The sequence below is a fragment of the Coregonus clupeaformis genome, chromosome 17 (genome assembly GCF_020615455.1).
Source record: "Coregonus clupeaformis isolate EN_2021a chromosome 17, ASM2061545v1, whole genome shotgun sequence".
NCBI lineage: Eukaryota > Metazoa > Chordata > Actinopteri > Salmoniformes > Salmonidae > Coregonus > Coregonus clupeaformis.
In genome coordinates this window covers 41,803,204-41,818,926 of record NC_059208.1, presented here as the reverse complement: position 1 = coordinate 41,818,926, position 15,723 = coordinate 41,803,204, and the positions used below count along the sequence as shown (strand labels likewise).

The 15,723-nt window shown below is 41.3% G+C and overlaps 1 protein-coding gene across 3 annotated transcripts in view; it reads left to right on the top strand.

Annotated features, from left to right (window-relative positions):
* The window catches only part of LOC121586422, a 44,259-nt gene that overhangs the window by 24,767 nt on the left and 3,769 nt on the right, over positions 1-15,723 (top strand). For all 3 annotated transcript variants that reach the window (XM_041903089.1, XM_041903087.1, XM_041903086.1), the window contains one exon: positions 3,603-3,851. In XM_041903089.1, coding sequence (XP_041759023.1) covers positions 3,603-3,851 — 249 coding nt within the window. The remainder of the gene's footprint in view (positions 1-3,602; positions 3,852-15,723) is intronic.

Here is a 15,723-nt window from a genome sequence, read left to right as displayed (position 1 = left end):
GGCTTCGTAAGAAGCATTTCAAGGTCCTGGAGTGGCCTAGCCAGTCTCCAGATCTCAACCCCATAGAAAATCTTTGGAGGGAGTTGAAAGTCCGTGTTGCCCAGCGACAGCCCCAAAACATCACTGCTCTAGAGGAGATCTGCATGGAGGAATGGGCCAAAATACCAGCAACAGTGTGTGAAAACCTTGTGAAGACTTACAGAAAACGTTTGACCTGTGTCATTGCCAACAAAGGGTATATAACAAAGTATTGAGAAACTTTTGTTATTGACCAAATACTTATTTTCCACCATAATTTGCAAATAAATTCATTAAAAATCCTACAATGGGATTTTCTGGATTTTTCTTTCTCATTTTGTCTGTCATAGTTGACGTGTACCTATGATGAAAATTACAGGCCTCTCTCATCTTTTTAAGTAGGAGAACTTGCACAATTGGTGGCTGACTAAATATATAAACTAAAAATACTGACTAAAAAATACTTTTTTTCCCCACTGTATGTCTCTATAAGCATTGCACATCCAGCTCCTTCAAGTTGGATGGGTTCCACTGGTGTACAGCAATCTTTAAATCATACCACAGATTCTCAATTGGATTGAGGTCTGGGCTTTGACTAGGCCATTCCAATACATTTAAATGTTTCCCCTTAAACCACTCGAGTGTTGCTTTAGCAGTATGCTTAGGGTCATTGTCCTGCTGGAAGGTGAACCTCCGTCCCAGTCTTAAATCTCTGGAAGACTGAAACAGGTTTCCCTCAAGAATTTCCCTGTATGTAGCGCCATCCATCATTCCTTCAATTCTGACCAGTTTCCCAGACCCTGCCGATGAAAAACATCGCCACAGCATGATGCTGCCACCACCATGCTTCACTGTGGGGATGGTGTTCTCGGGGTGATGAGAGGTGTTGGATTTGCGCCAGACATAGCGTTTTCCTTGATGGCCAAAAAGCTCAATTTTAGTCTCATCTGACCAGAGTACCTACTTCCATATGTTTGGGGAGTCTCCCACATGCCTTTTGGCGAACACCAAACGTGTTTGCTTATTTTTGTCTTTAAGCAATGGCTTTTTTCTGGCCACTCTTCCGTAAAGCCCAGCTCTGTGGAGTGTACGGCTTAAAGTGGTCCTATGGACAGATACTCCAATCTCCGCTGTGGAGCTTTGCAGCTCCTTCAGGCTTATCTTTGGTCTCATTGTTGCCTCTCTGATTAATGCCCTCCTTGCCTGGTCCGTGAGTTTTCGTGGGCGGCCCTCTCTTGGCAAGTTTGTTGTGGTTCCATATTCTTTCCATTTTTTAAATAATGGATTTAATGGTGCTCCGTGGGATGTTCACAGTTTCTGATATTTTTTATAACCCAACCCTGATCTGTACTTCTCCACAACTTTGTCCCTGACCTGTTTGGAGAGCTCCTTGATCTTCATGGTGCTGCTTGCTTGGTTATGCCCCTTGCTTAGTGGTGTTGCAGACTCTGGGGCCTTTCAGAACAGGTGTATATATACTGAGATCATGTGACAGATCATGTGACACTTAGATTGCACACAGGTGGACTTTATTTAACTAATTATGTGACTTCTGAAGGTAACTGGTTGCACCAGATCTTATTTAGGGGCTTCATAGCAAAGGGGATGAATACATATGCACGCAACCCTTTTCCGTTATTTATTTTTTAGAATTTTTTGAAACAAGTAATTTTTTTCATTTCACTTCACCAATTTGGACTATTTTGTGTATGTCCATTACATGAAATCCAAATAAAAATCCATTTAAATTACAGGTTGTAATGCAACAAAATAGGAAAAACGCCAAGGGGGGTGAATACTTTTGCAAGACACTGTACATATCTCCCTGGCATATTACATAATTTATGCAGCAGCATACAATACATTTTTGGAGGCACCTTGTTATGCCGTGCTCACTTGAACAGGAAGGTGGCGCGGCGGTCCTTCGTGGGCAAACTTTGTCATCACACTTTGTTTTCAAAGTCTGGCATTTTCTGGATTTGTGGTGTTTTCCAGACAACTGGGAACTCTGAAAAAAAACAAGGTTGAATCATGACGTTAGTGATCTTCAGGTCGGAGCTCTAGAAAGAGGCCAGAGTTCCCGACTTGGAATTCCAAGTTCGATGACCGTTCAAAACGTATTTACCCAGTCGGAGCTTGTTTTTTTCAGAGTTCCCAGTTGTCTTGAACTCACTGAAGTCTGAGATTTCCCAGTTCTGAGTTTCCAGTTGTTTTGAATGCGGAAGAAGTCATGCTGGATTGACAGCATGGCCAATGTTGAATGTTTATCATTTTAAGCTTGGAAAAGAGACCCTTAAACCCAGACTTGGACCACACATCCACTCCACTGAATAGCAGGCTAGTGAATGCTTTGCAATGCTTGCAGTTAGCCACTGATTCCTTCCAAACCATTGTTGATGTCACGCCCTGGCTCTGGGGACTCTAGTATGTTGAGCCAGGGTGTGAGTTTTCATTTGTGTTTGTTCTAGTTGTTGTATTTCTATGTTGGCCAGGGTGGCTCCCAATCAGAGACGGCTGTAGCTCGTTGTCTCTGATTGGGAGCCATACTTAAGTAGCCGTTAGGCATTCATTTGGTGTGGTTTCTTGTTCCGTGTTGGTTTGTGAATGTAACCAGGGACGTCACGTTTTCGTTTTGTTGTTTTGTTCGTGTGATCATCTATAAATAAATATGTTCGCATTCCACGCTGCGCCTTGGTCCTCCTCTGTTCCCGACGATCGTGACAGTTGAATTTGCGATTTCCAACTTGTTGTGTAATGTTTGTGTCCAATGGCCGATGAGCACCGATACGTTTTATCTATAATTTCTCTTCATAATTTCTCTTCATATGACAAGGATTGAAAAGGATTTGCCAGTAGATTGTTGACTCGATTCATGATGATGATTGCTAGCTTGCTAGCTAAGATTTTCAAAGTATGATGTTGACATGATCAGTCCAATCAAAGCTACGGTAGATATAACGTGATTTGACATCATTTTATCTGTGGCCTTACTTGGATGGGCACTTCTAATGTAACTCTATGGCAGCACCCAAGGGGCTTGAATTTTCGAGCTCTCCCTGTAGATTTGGCGGTGACATGGTGTCCCCATGAGTGACAGAACACTGAGCCAATCACGGCGCAACTAGAGAACATTACCAACCCCTATGCTCCGTATTTTCCGCTGGCTGCCCTACCACCACAGAAAGCACTGAGCTAGGCTGAAACACCTGCATTTTGGAGCTGCCTTACTCAAGAAAGCAAAAAAGAGACCATGTTTATATGCAGCTTTATTAACTCAATGATTAATGCCAAAGTAATATACAAAACAGGCAACAACAACAACAAAAAAGCCCCACCTGCCCTGAATGATGGGTCACCACTGGTTATTAGTAAAACATTTATCCAAATTTGTATCCTTCTTACTGGTAATGTAATGCTACCAAGGCTAGTCCTACTAATTAAATACAGAAATACTTGTTGCCAAGAGCAACAGATGACTCATTCCTCCCACTAGCCATGAGCTATCGGGTCATGGGTAGGTTTCTTGATTATCTTATTTTTTTTGTCATGAAAAAATGTGAATGAACTGTGTTCCCTATCTTCAGGCAATGGAACACAGGCTACACAGTGCAAACCACTCCCTCCAAGCCACGCCCAACAGCACTATCCACAGTCTGGGCCTGCCTACTCACCCTCGCCTGGCTGACCTATGGGGCTCTGCGCAGGTGGAGATTGTTGGACAGATGAGCGGGCCAATGGCTGACATGGTTAGTGGTGTGGTTGAGACCTTGGGGGAGGAGCCAGAGGAGGAGAGCGATTGCATTCCAGAGCAACAGGAAGAGGAGGAGACTAAGGTGAGCCATGAGGTTGAAGAAAAATGTGTTGATTTTCAGACTAGCGTTTTGTATTGTTTTAGATACAGTGGGGAAAAAAAGTATTTAGTCAGCCACCAATTGTGCAAGTTCTCCCACTTAAAAAGATGAGAGAGGCCTGTAATTTTCATCATAGGTACACGTCAACTATGACAGACAAAATGAGAGAAAAAAATCCAGAAAATCCCATTGTAGGATTTTTAATGAATTTATTTGCAAATTATGGTGGAAAATAAGTATTTGGTCAATAACAAAAGTTTCTCAATACTTTGTTATATACCCTTTGTTGGCAATGACACAGGTCAAACGTTTTCTGTAAGTCTTCACAAGGTTTTAACACACTGTTGCTGGTATTTTGGCCCATTCCTCCATGCAGATCTCCTCTAGAGCAGTGATGTTTTGGGGCTGTCGCTGGGCAACACAGACTTTCAACTCCCTCCAAAGATTTTCTATGGGGTTGAGATCTGGAGACTGGCTAGGCCACTCCAGGACCTTGAAATGCTTCTTACGAAGCCACTCCTTCGTTGCCCGGGCGGTGTGTTTGGGATCATTGTCATGCTGAAAGACCCAGCCACGTTTCATCTTCAATGCCCTTGCTGATGGAAGGAGGTTTTCACTCAAAATCTCACGATACATGGGGCCATTCATTCTTTCCTTTACACGGATCAGTCGTCCTGGTCCCTTTGCAGAAAAACAGCCCCAAAGCATGATGTTTTCACCCCCATGCTTCACAGTAGGTATGGTGTTCTTTGGATGCAACTCAGCATTCTTTGTCCTCCAAACACGACGAGTTGAGTTTTTACCAAAAAGTTATATTTTGGTTTCATCTGACCATATGACATTTTCCCAATCCTCTTCTGGATGCACTCTAGCAAACTTCAGACGGGCCTGGACATGTACTGGCTTAAGCAGGGGGACACGTCTAGCACTGCAGGATTTGAGTCCCTGGCGGCGTAATGTGTTACTGATGGTAGGCTTTATTACTTTGGTCCCAGCTCTCTGCAGGTCATTCACTAGGTCCCCCCGTGTGGTTCTGGGATTTTTGCTCACCATTCTTGTGATCATTTTGACCCCACAGGGTGAGATCTTGCATGGAGCCCCAGATCGAGGGAGATTATCAGTGGTCTTGTATGTCTTCCATTTCCTAATAATTGCTCCCACAGTTGATTTATTCAAACCAAGCTGCTTACCTATTGCAGATTCAGTCTTCCCAGCCTGGTGCAGGTCTACAATTTTGTTTCTGGTGTCCTTTGACAGCTCTTTGGTCTTGGCCATAGTGGAGTTTGGAGTGTGACTGTTTGAGGTTGTGGACAGGTGTCTTTTATACTGATAACAAGTTCAAACAGGTGCCATTAATACAGGTAACGAGTGGAGGATATTTTCCACCATAATTTGCAAATAAATTCATAAAAAATCCTACAATGTGATTTTCTGGATTTTTTTTCCTCAATTTGTCTGTCATAGTTGACGTGTACCTATGATGAAAATTACAGGCCTCTCTCATCTTTTTAAGTGGGAGAACTTGCACAATTGGTGGCTGACTAAATACTTTTTTTTCCCCACTGTATCATCCATATTGGGCCTCCCGAGTGGCGCAGTGGTGTAAGGCACTGCATCACCGTGTTTGAGGCATCACTACAGACCCGAGTTCGATCTCAGGCTGTGTCACAACCGGCCGTGATCGTGAGTCACATAGGGTGGCGCACAATTGGCCCAGCGTCATCCAGGTTAGGGGAGGGTTTGGCCGGGGGGGCTTTACTTGGCTCATTGTGCTCTGGCGACTCCTTGTGGCGGGCCGGGTGCCTGCAGGCTGACCTCGGTCATCAGTTGAACGTGTTTCCTCTGACACATCAGTGCAGCTGGCTTCCGGGTTAAGCGGGCGGGTGTTAAGAAGCGCGGTTAGGCGGGTCATGTTTCAGAGGACGCATGAATCAACCTTCACCTCTCCTGAGCACGTTGGGGCGTTGCAGCGATGAGACAAGATTGCCATTGGGGAGAAAAAGGGGGTCAAATTCACAAAAAAAAAAGATATAATACACATTGATGCCTAATGGTACTAAGCAGATTGAGCCAAACTGATATTGTCACTCTCAACAGCAGGCCCTACAAGTAGGCATGATTAAAGTAGGAAGAAATTGTTGAAAAAAGGTGTGAGTGTGCTACATTACTATTATAAATATTGAATTACTTTGACATATTTAATTATGTTATATTACGCTAAATTCCCTATGGTGGACAGAACATGTTACTACATTACACAGACGTTTTCACTGCACAAGAATTCCAGGAAATACACATCCTTTTTATCTCAGTTTGGTGATGTTAGTTTTAAAGTTTATAGTCATCACAATCTCACAAAATCGTTTTCTTAAAGCATATCAATATCTTTCGTTTAGTACCAGGTTTTTGTCATACGTGCCAGTCCGTAGTGGGATTTGCAGCTTTACGGGAGGAGCTGTGCGCTCCTCCCGTAAACGTCTCTAGCCTCACATAATTTCATGGATTTGAGGGTTAAACTATCATTCAAATGAAAGCTAACCCCTGTCGCTATTTAGTAACGGTGTGAGGTGGTGATTCGTTGAAATTATCCACTTATAAGTTTTGTGTTTCCTTTTCCGTGTTGGCCATCTACCAAAATCACTTTCTCACAAAGATTGTAAGTTGATGAATGGCTATGACAGGTTGTCATCTATCGACAGATATATGTAGAATACTCAAGATCTTTGAGGTTTGTCTGTTAGAGCACAAACGGTACATGTTGCCGCAGTTATTGTCCCAGTTCCATTGATTTCAATATGTTGTAACTAAATAATTATGCTAATTACGCTGTGAGAACAAGGAATCCGCTGACACTGTCCTCGATTATAAAAGTTTTATTACATTGAAGATTTCAGCGCCAATTTACAGACTTCTGCAGACATCTGGAGAACAACCGCCCAATCTCTGATATGTTGTTACTACCCGTCCTTTGTTTCAACCATGGTATTTATATCCTATGCCCTATGTAACATAATATGGGTGTTTTCCCATAAACCAATCCCAGGAGGCCACCTAACAGACTTCCTCTAACACACCATTTGCAAACATCAACAAAGTCTAAACTGTTTAGACACTACATATTTCCCCCCTCGAGACTAATTAAGTTCGAAAACAAAAAGAATAGGATTATGACAAATAACTATTTTTCTTATTGAGTAACTTTAGCAATAAACCAAAATGTATGGAGAGTAAACACATTTTTCTATGGAGTGTAAATAAATTTATATGAAATATGAACAAATCTTTATGGAGTGTGAGAGCGAAAAACCTGTTTGGCAGCTTTCTTTCCAAATATCCATCAATCAATCAAGACAGTAAAATTCTCTCACGGCCCCTCTGCCCCAGGCAACCCCCTAAGTACTCCAGATCAATTCATAAATCTTTATCAATGCATTTTAAACTATGATACAATTGAATACACATGAAAGCCTCAGAAAATAAAATACAATCAAAAAATGTCCACATTCAGGCTGGTCGACCCATCGGACCCTCCTGTGGATTCTCTCTGCCCCTGCCTAGACCCAATATCCCTAAGCATCCATGAAATAAACAAAAACAACTGAGATCCCCACATGTACCCAACTACATAAAATATCATTCTTCAAAAATTAATACAGAAAGAATATGACACAAATTATGTATTATACATGCAAATATGTCTATATATCATTGCAGACACTGGAATTTAGTCCACTACACTGCATCTCCTCAGCAGTGTCGACTTTCAATGAAACGTTGATAATGGAATCTGAACATTTCCACACCTTCCTTGTTCCACTTCCTCCAGTCCATTCATATTGTCCATGTTTGAGTATTTGAATCCCCTCTACATATTCCCCCATATGCTTCTGGAAGAAAATAAAACACCAACCAGTATCTTTTGCAAAACAACACATGCAAATTAAAACATCAATATCAACAATAATATAAAATGATATATTATAAAAATGATATATAAAATGAATCACATTCCATTTCCCCCCTTTGATTCATAACAAAATACTAAATATCACAATAATACGTAAAAACATGTGAAAAATTATCGGATATTTAAAATGGATATCTATCCATCAACACTCCATCCAGTCCCACTTGTTCATCTCCATCTAGATCAGTAACAGTTAACAACGGCATCTGAGTGTTTTCTCCAAGCATCACAACTCCAACCCATCTCAATATCATAGCCTTCGCAAAAGTCAATAACAAAGTACAAAAGCAAAACATCACACACAGCGCTATAAGAGCGGCCACTAAAATCTGAACTATCACTGCTCCCACTGAGCCTAACTGATCTTGCAACCAAGCCTTCGCTGACCATCCAGCTCCTTCAGATCTACCAAACGCATCCCTTATATTCTTCAATTAATCTATAACACTAGTGATATCATCGGAACTATCGGGAATCAAAGTATAACAATCATCCCCCGTCAAGTTCATAGCCAAACATAAGCCACCTTGTTTTGCTAAAATATAGTCAAGAGCCTTGTCATGTTTCAACAGCGTCAGTCTGTGACTTCTTTGAGTATTTGACAGAAGGTTAAACCCTCTTATCGTTTCATTTGCAAAACCCTGCAAAGTATAGGTAATATTATCAATGTGATCTGCCAAAAATGTTACATTATACCATGGAAAAAGTCCAAGTCCCCACTTCTCTCCTAGACTTATCCTCCAATGGTAGGCTTCCAGACTATGAAACTTCACCATGTCTCTTTTCACCCTATTTCCAAACCTAGAATCAGATTTATCTGTGTCCGGTGCTTCCCCTCTTTTAATGGTAAAAGCCTCATATGGAAGCTTCAACGTCGACATGTAACAACATCCTGTCCATCCATAGGGTAAGAATATATATGCTTTATCACCAAAAACCCACCAAATATCTCTAATATTCCCAATAGTCACATTACCAGGCAAAAGTCGCAATCCAGGCTCTGTCGCAGCCGGCCGCGACCAGGAGACTCATGGGCGGCGCACAATTGGCCCAGCGTCGTCCAGGGTAGGGGAGGGAATGGCCGGCAGGGATGTAGCTCAGTTGATAGAGCATGGCGTTTGCAACGCCAGGGTTGTGGGTTCGATTCCCACGGGGGGCCAGTATATATAAAAAAATATAAAAAAAATAAAATATATATGTATTCACTAACTGTAAGTCGCTCTGGATAAGAGCGTCTGCTAAATGACTAAAATGTAAATGTAAAAGCTGATCTTTCACCATCAAAGTCCTGCTCTTCTTACTAACTGGAACATAAAAAGTTACATTATATTCCTCATTACTAACCTTATGTTCATGCTTACCCAAAGTCATCATATAATCATCACAATCTGATATTCCCATAAACATACCCTTTCCATCATATGTTTTATTTGAACAAAAACAGCTTTTAGCCCTCACGGGTTTCACCTCCAATGCTTCAGGAATCGCTGTTAACTGATTTTCCTTCCGATCTTACAAATTCACATAGGGTAATTCATTTAACCAAGAACACTTAAACCTAGGCCTAAACAAATGCTTCGACAATGACATTATTGTATCTATTAATGATTGTTGCTGATACAACAGCCATGATAAAGCATAAGATTGACACGTACTTGATAGAGGTTGAGCCACCGTCTATAAGATTGAACCCCATGTGCCTGGTGCTGGAATTCTCAACAGACATGGACCCTCAAGATTCCTCACTGATCTTACAGAATGAGTTAACTGCTGGAACCATAGATTCCTACCTGCCCATCCATCTTTAATTTGCAAAACAGAAGAATCAAATCCATATGCCTTCCATTTAGTTTCTCTCTTCCCTAACGATCGGTATTGATCAGATATATCTTCTTGTCTTCCATCAAAATCAAAGAACTCATCCTGTACCTCCATGATAGTATTCTTCACTATTTCAGATTAATCTACATAATTCTCTACTACCATCTGCTCTCCTATTTCAACACTATCCTTACTACCATTCACAGCACTCTCCATCCGTATCATAAACTCCTGAGTCACTCTTACTACATCCTTTAGTTTCAGAGAAGTTGTTGTTGGTGTCTGTGTCACATTACCTAAATTTGTTATTGCCGTCGTAACATTAATCTCTTTCAAAGTTCCTGTTAAAATAGTTGCTTTAGTTGATGTATTAACACTCTTAACTATTTCCAGTGGGAAAGTGACAGATGTCCTCTGTGTATTATTTACTGTTGGAATGGCTACTGTAATATACTTCTCCTGAACTCCTTTGGTGACTGTGGAAGCTTCAACAGACTTTAAATCTTCCATCATAAGCGTCACCTTACGAGTTACATAGCCTTTTAACCAATAATTCTTAACCGGAACAAATTTTAATGCTTGCACTAAATAAGTACACATATATTCTCCCTGATCTTTCCATGTAACATTACGCAAAATAAGTGAGCAATCACTCATAACCCTCTTCCACTTCATATCGTTGTACAAAATATACTTCCTTTGACTAGGGGGCACAGCTTCTACTTCTGGTCCTGATAACAACAGTTCTTCTCCATAATTATCTCTCCACGTGGGAGGAATGTCACCACCCCCACTCCATCTCTCACATCTACAAGGAAGATGAGCTGTACCACCCATCCTAACCCTAATGACAGTCTTTTCCTCTAAAATTGGTGTTGGAGCGATTGGCTCCATTATAATCAAATGTGATACATTTATAGCTTTAATAACTGTCAATGTTGAAAGAGTTGAATTGCTTCTCACTGTTGTTGTAATATGCTGAAGTGTTGATGTCATTGTTGTTGATTCATCTATTTTCCCTAAGCTTTTAACTCTTTACTTATATTTCCATCTATCACCACTAGTGTCACTACATTAACTCTCAGTCCCAACTCTAATCCCTCACTTTCAAACTGTTGATTATAAAAAATACATTTATAATCACATTGATCCTCCTGCTGGGAATTGTACACATAGAGACTGCAATCACCCTCAATCTTCATTCTTCTCTTATCATTCAGCAACGCATACTTTCTCAATGCAACTGCTCCTAACAGATCTAAACTCCTGCCATATCTATCTTCCCACTGAACTCTAAATTTCCCTTCACCACTGTTCTCTCTCGTGCACTTACATGGGAGCTGAGCTGACTGTCCTAGAGTTACTTCAACCCTAGTTTTCGTAACGTTTTGGTCTGACTTTTCTCCTAACTGGTCTGGGCCTACTTTGTCTAACCGAATCACCAGCTTCTCCTGTAACAGAGTTACCCTTGGTGATCTCCGCTGCTTCACATTCCACTGAAATATTCCCTGTTGTCTCTGGGACGTATTGAAAATCAATGTCCCCAAATCTCCTTTCCTTTCCATCCATTGCAGAGTCATCTCTGGCATCATCAGAAGTGTAAACATTATCATCAACGTTGTCCACAACATGGACAATCTCTCCTTCTGGGTTTTCACTCTGGATATTGTCATGCATCTCTCCTTCTGCCTGTTCTCCCCTATCTCCATCCTGCTCTCTTGAGCCTTCAACATCCTGTCTCTCTGCGCGTGGCACCTCTTCTCCAGGCGCTTTAACACAATGTGACAAATGATACCACGTTGGAGACCCTTTAACCTGGACAGCTGTTCCAGTACTACGAACAACTTCAAATGGTCCTTCACGACATTCAGTATACCACTTCCTTCTAAATACCTTCACGAACACCTTGTCCCCAGGTTGCACTGCACTCCTTTTTTGCTCATCAAGCTCCTCCTGCACCTCTTCTTTTCTTTGCTTGTCAGAAACATATGTGGACAACTTTTTATGAAAATTGTCCATATGTGTAACGTACGCTCTCATTTCATCTTCCAAAAGAGCCAAGCTTGGACCCTTTCTGCTTGTTCGCAAACAAGGCGTAGGCATCCTTCTTCCTGTTACCAGTTCATGGGGTGTCATACGTAGATCATGCAACTCACTTGAGCGACACACCATTAATGCTAAAGGAAGCGCCGCTATCCAGTTTAGACCCGTATGCTGACAAATTTTGACAATGCGATTTTTCAAGACACCGTTCATTTTTTCACAAATCCCTTGACTTTGTGGGTGATAAACTGCTCCAAGACATTGCTTAATTCCCAATTTTTGCAACATCAATTTCACTGATTTATCCACAAATTCGTTCCCATTATCTGGGGATATTCGATCGCGTAATCCCCACCTGCTTATGACTTCTTTACACAAGAACTTGGCAAACGACTGAGCATATTTTTGCTTAGTTGGACATCCTATGCACCTCTTGGTGTAGGAATGTAACCAGGAAGAACAGTCACACCCCTGCAAACATTATTTTTCAGACAGATTGTGCACCTGCCTATGACATAGTCAACCTGTTCAAGCAAATATGGTGCCCAAAAACCATACTCCTTTGTGATCTTTCTCCTAACCTCCCCCCTTGCAACATTAGCTAACCCATAGCTTCCTGAATCATCAGACCTAATAGGTCTAGAGGCGCTACTATCAACCCCTCATGGTTTCTCCAAAGACAACAAAGGATTGTTACTCTAAGGATTTTTTATTGTCTTCAAAACACCTGCTTTCGAAAGTCCTTCAATTTATGGTTCAATCCCTTGGATTGCTTCATCTTTCAATGGATACTGATTCTTCCAAGGAGGTCTTGCTCCTCGTCGAAGTTCAACTTTCACCGGTTGGGCTGATTTCACAAGTCCAATATCGGTACTGTGTTGAGACCACAAACATTCTGGAACTTGTTGCAACATCTCCTCTTTCATAGGGTCTGAATCCATCTTCACACTGCAAATAGATTCATGTGTCATCCGTACAGCTTGTGGCTCTCCTTGTCCTTGAGCCAAAATCATTATTTTGAGAAATCGCTGATCTTCACTCCTCCAAATCGCCAAATTCTCTTTCATCGGTACAAAAACAGCTTTCTCTGCTTCTGTCATAATTTCTCCTATTTGCTTCTGCTCATAGCCTTCAGAAACCAACACGGTCGTCTGTGTTTATCTTCATAGCTGCTCCTTGTGGTCCTAAAATTATGCAACATGAGCTGAGTTGAACTTTCTTTGGTTGATGACTCAACCATTCCTCTGAATTCGATTGGGCAGCATTCTTGAAATACTTGAGCGTACAATGAAATGGATATTCCGGAAGCCTCGCATCTGGCATATTTGCCACAATACATTTCTCCCATATCTTAGCCTGCTTCAAAAAATCTTCACTGAGATTTCCAATCCAGAATAATAAAGACGAATCCATCTCTGTCATCATCACCAATTGGCAAACCTTTTCCTTTGGCACTTCTACCAGACAGCTGTCTGGTGTACATTTTATTGTATAGTTCAACTTACACAATGCATCTCTTCCCAACAATGCAATAGGTGTATGTTCTGATACCAGTATGGGTATTGTAATTTTCAGATTTTTATGGCAGAGCTCAATTGGTTCCGTAAGAGGAATCAGCTGTTTCACTCCCTCAAATCCGATTGTCCTAATTAGTTGATTGGACATAGGGAGATGTGTAGCATCTTCAGGCCGAACACAGGTAAAAGCAGCTCCGCTATCCACCATCACTTCCAATGGTCGGTTGTTTATTTTCACCTCAATTGTTGGATCTTTTTCCGGTCCTGATGCTACCAGCTGACACCCCCCTTTCGGATCTTCTGGGCACCCCTAGAATCCTTGCTCCGGGCCCCTATAGGGGTTCACCTGTCCTCCAGATGATCTTGACTTGCCCCTGTATCTTCCTCTGAAATTCCCTCTTGTGTTTCCTTCTGGCCCATTACACTCACGGGCAAAGTGACCAACCTGTCCACAATTATAACACACTTCTGAAGATTGCTGGAAGTATGGCTTAAATTTTCCTCCTCTTCCTCTTCCTAAGTCTTCTCGTCCTCTTCCTCTCCAATTCTGTGTCTGTCCAGAGACTGATATGAAACAACTGGTACCGCTATTGGTGGCTGGTACAATTGCGGTTGGAACTGGTCCGGTTGAAGCTGTGGCAGTGATTGTTGATTTGGTGCACACTGATTCTGCATAACCAAAGCTTGTTTCTTCTCCTTCTTATTCTCCACCAGTTGTATTTGATTGAGTTTTCTGAGAGTTTCTTGGTCCTGTTCTTTCTGGTTGTGTTCCTTTTTCCTGTACAGATCCACTTGATGGGCTATATGATCTGTATAGACGCCTTTTGTCATGCTTCCAAGTCCAACCACCTCTGCCAGTTTGCTCCTTACTGGTGAGGGCAGTCCCATCTGCAGTTTAGATCTCAAAATTGACTGCTCAATTTGACTCACATCTGGATCATTTCCGGTAATGTTTCTCCACACTTGATGAACTCTTGACACATAGGCTCTCTGATTTTCTTGTTGTCCTAGTGGGTCAATCAGAATGTTGTCAGGATGCACATTTGTTGGAAACTTATCTTTCAGTGCTCTCCACAGCCGATTTCTACTTGCAGCCAACAATTCAGGGTCATTCACCGCAGTCCCCACATATCTATCAAGTCCAGCTCTCTGAAAAATTTCTTCCATATCTGGAATCCCAAGGAGATTAGCCAAAAGTCTCTTAATGTCTCCTATGGCAGACTGTGTTCCCACCGTAATTTCTTCCAATTTTGAAATCCAAGGATATGCTCTATCTTGAAGAGTAGGCAGCTTCTCAAATATATCTGACATATCGGTATTCTGCAAAGGCTTATACTCTAGGTTCTGTCCTCGAATTATCACTGACATCATCTTCTTACTTGTGCTCTCTTTCCTTGGCCTCAATGTATACTTCTTCTCCAATTCTTGGGATCCTTTTCTCAGCAGTTTTTTCTTCTGTATCTTCAGCTTCTTGAGTTGTTCTTCCAGTTCTCTTACTTCTTCTAAATTATTCGCCTTATCCAGGCATGATACGCATCGGTCTATATCTCTTTCTATTTATTTTGTGCTAATCATTGTAGGATAAAATCCTCTTGAATATGAAGCACCTTTAATCTCCAAATCTTTATCGCTGTCTTCATCTTTACTTTCATCAGAACTCAAATATCTTGTATCCTTCTCCTTCAAACATCCATCACCCCTTCTTTCCGCTCTGGCCAACTTCCGTCTGATCACAGGGTCATATCCACCCATGATCTCTTCTGAATCACTCTGATCATCATCATCATCATCTTCAAGTTCCATCCTCCTGAACCTCACTGCACCCTTAGTTTCCAGACATCTCATTTTCTTCTTACTTTTGGAGTTTGGATTCATCTTTATGGTCGTTTCTGCTTGTCCTCTTTCTATTATTCGTTCATCTTCATCTCTGATGCAATAATCACCCTCCTGAATGATCATTAGAAGCTGAGGATAGACGTCCTTAAACTCTACTTCTTTCTTGTAAGGTGGGGTCTTTTTGCTGAATCCGTATGTGAGAAAGGTGTATTGACTTCTGCCATTAGTTTTTCTGTCACCTTCACCTCTTTTACAATTTTCTCTATACCTCTGTTTCTTTTATCGTTGGTATCTTTTATCAGTTTTTGTCCTTCATTTTCAAACAGCTCAAGATCACCCAGCTCTCTTTGTCTCTTTTCTTTACGTTGTTCCCTTTTTTTTCGCTTCTTTTGATCTGCCTTATAAATTGACAGAAGGACTTTCATTATGTTGATGACATCAGGGTTAAGAGTCCCTTCCACTGGCCATGGTTGTTCAATGTCATGCCAACGTTTATTCCATTTTCCAGATAACCTTGCAATAACATTAACTAGAGGATTACTATTTTCTACTACATCAACAGGAGTAATTACTTTCATAGTTTTGATGTCCTTTTTCCCCGTTGTAACAACTATTTTATATTCCTTTATTGTGAATTATTTTATTATTTTAGACTATGTAGCTTATTGTT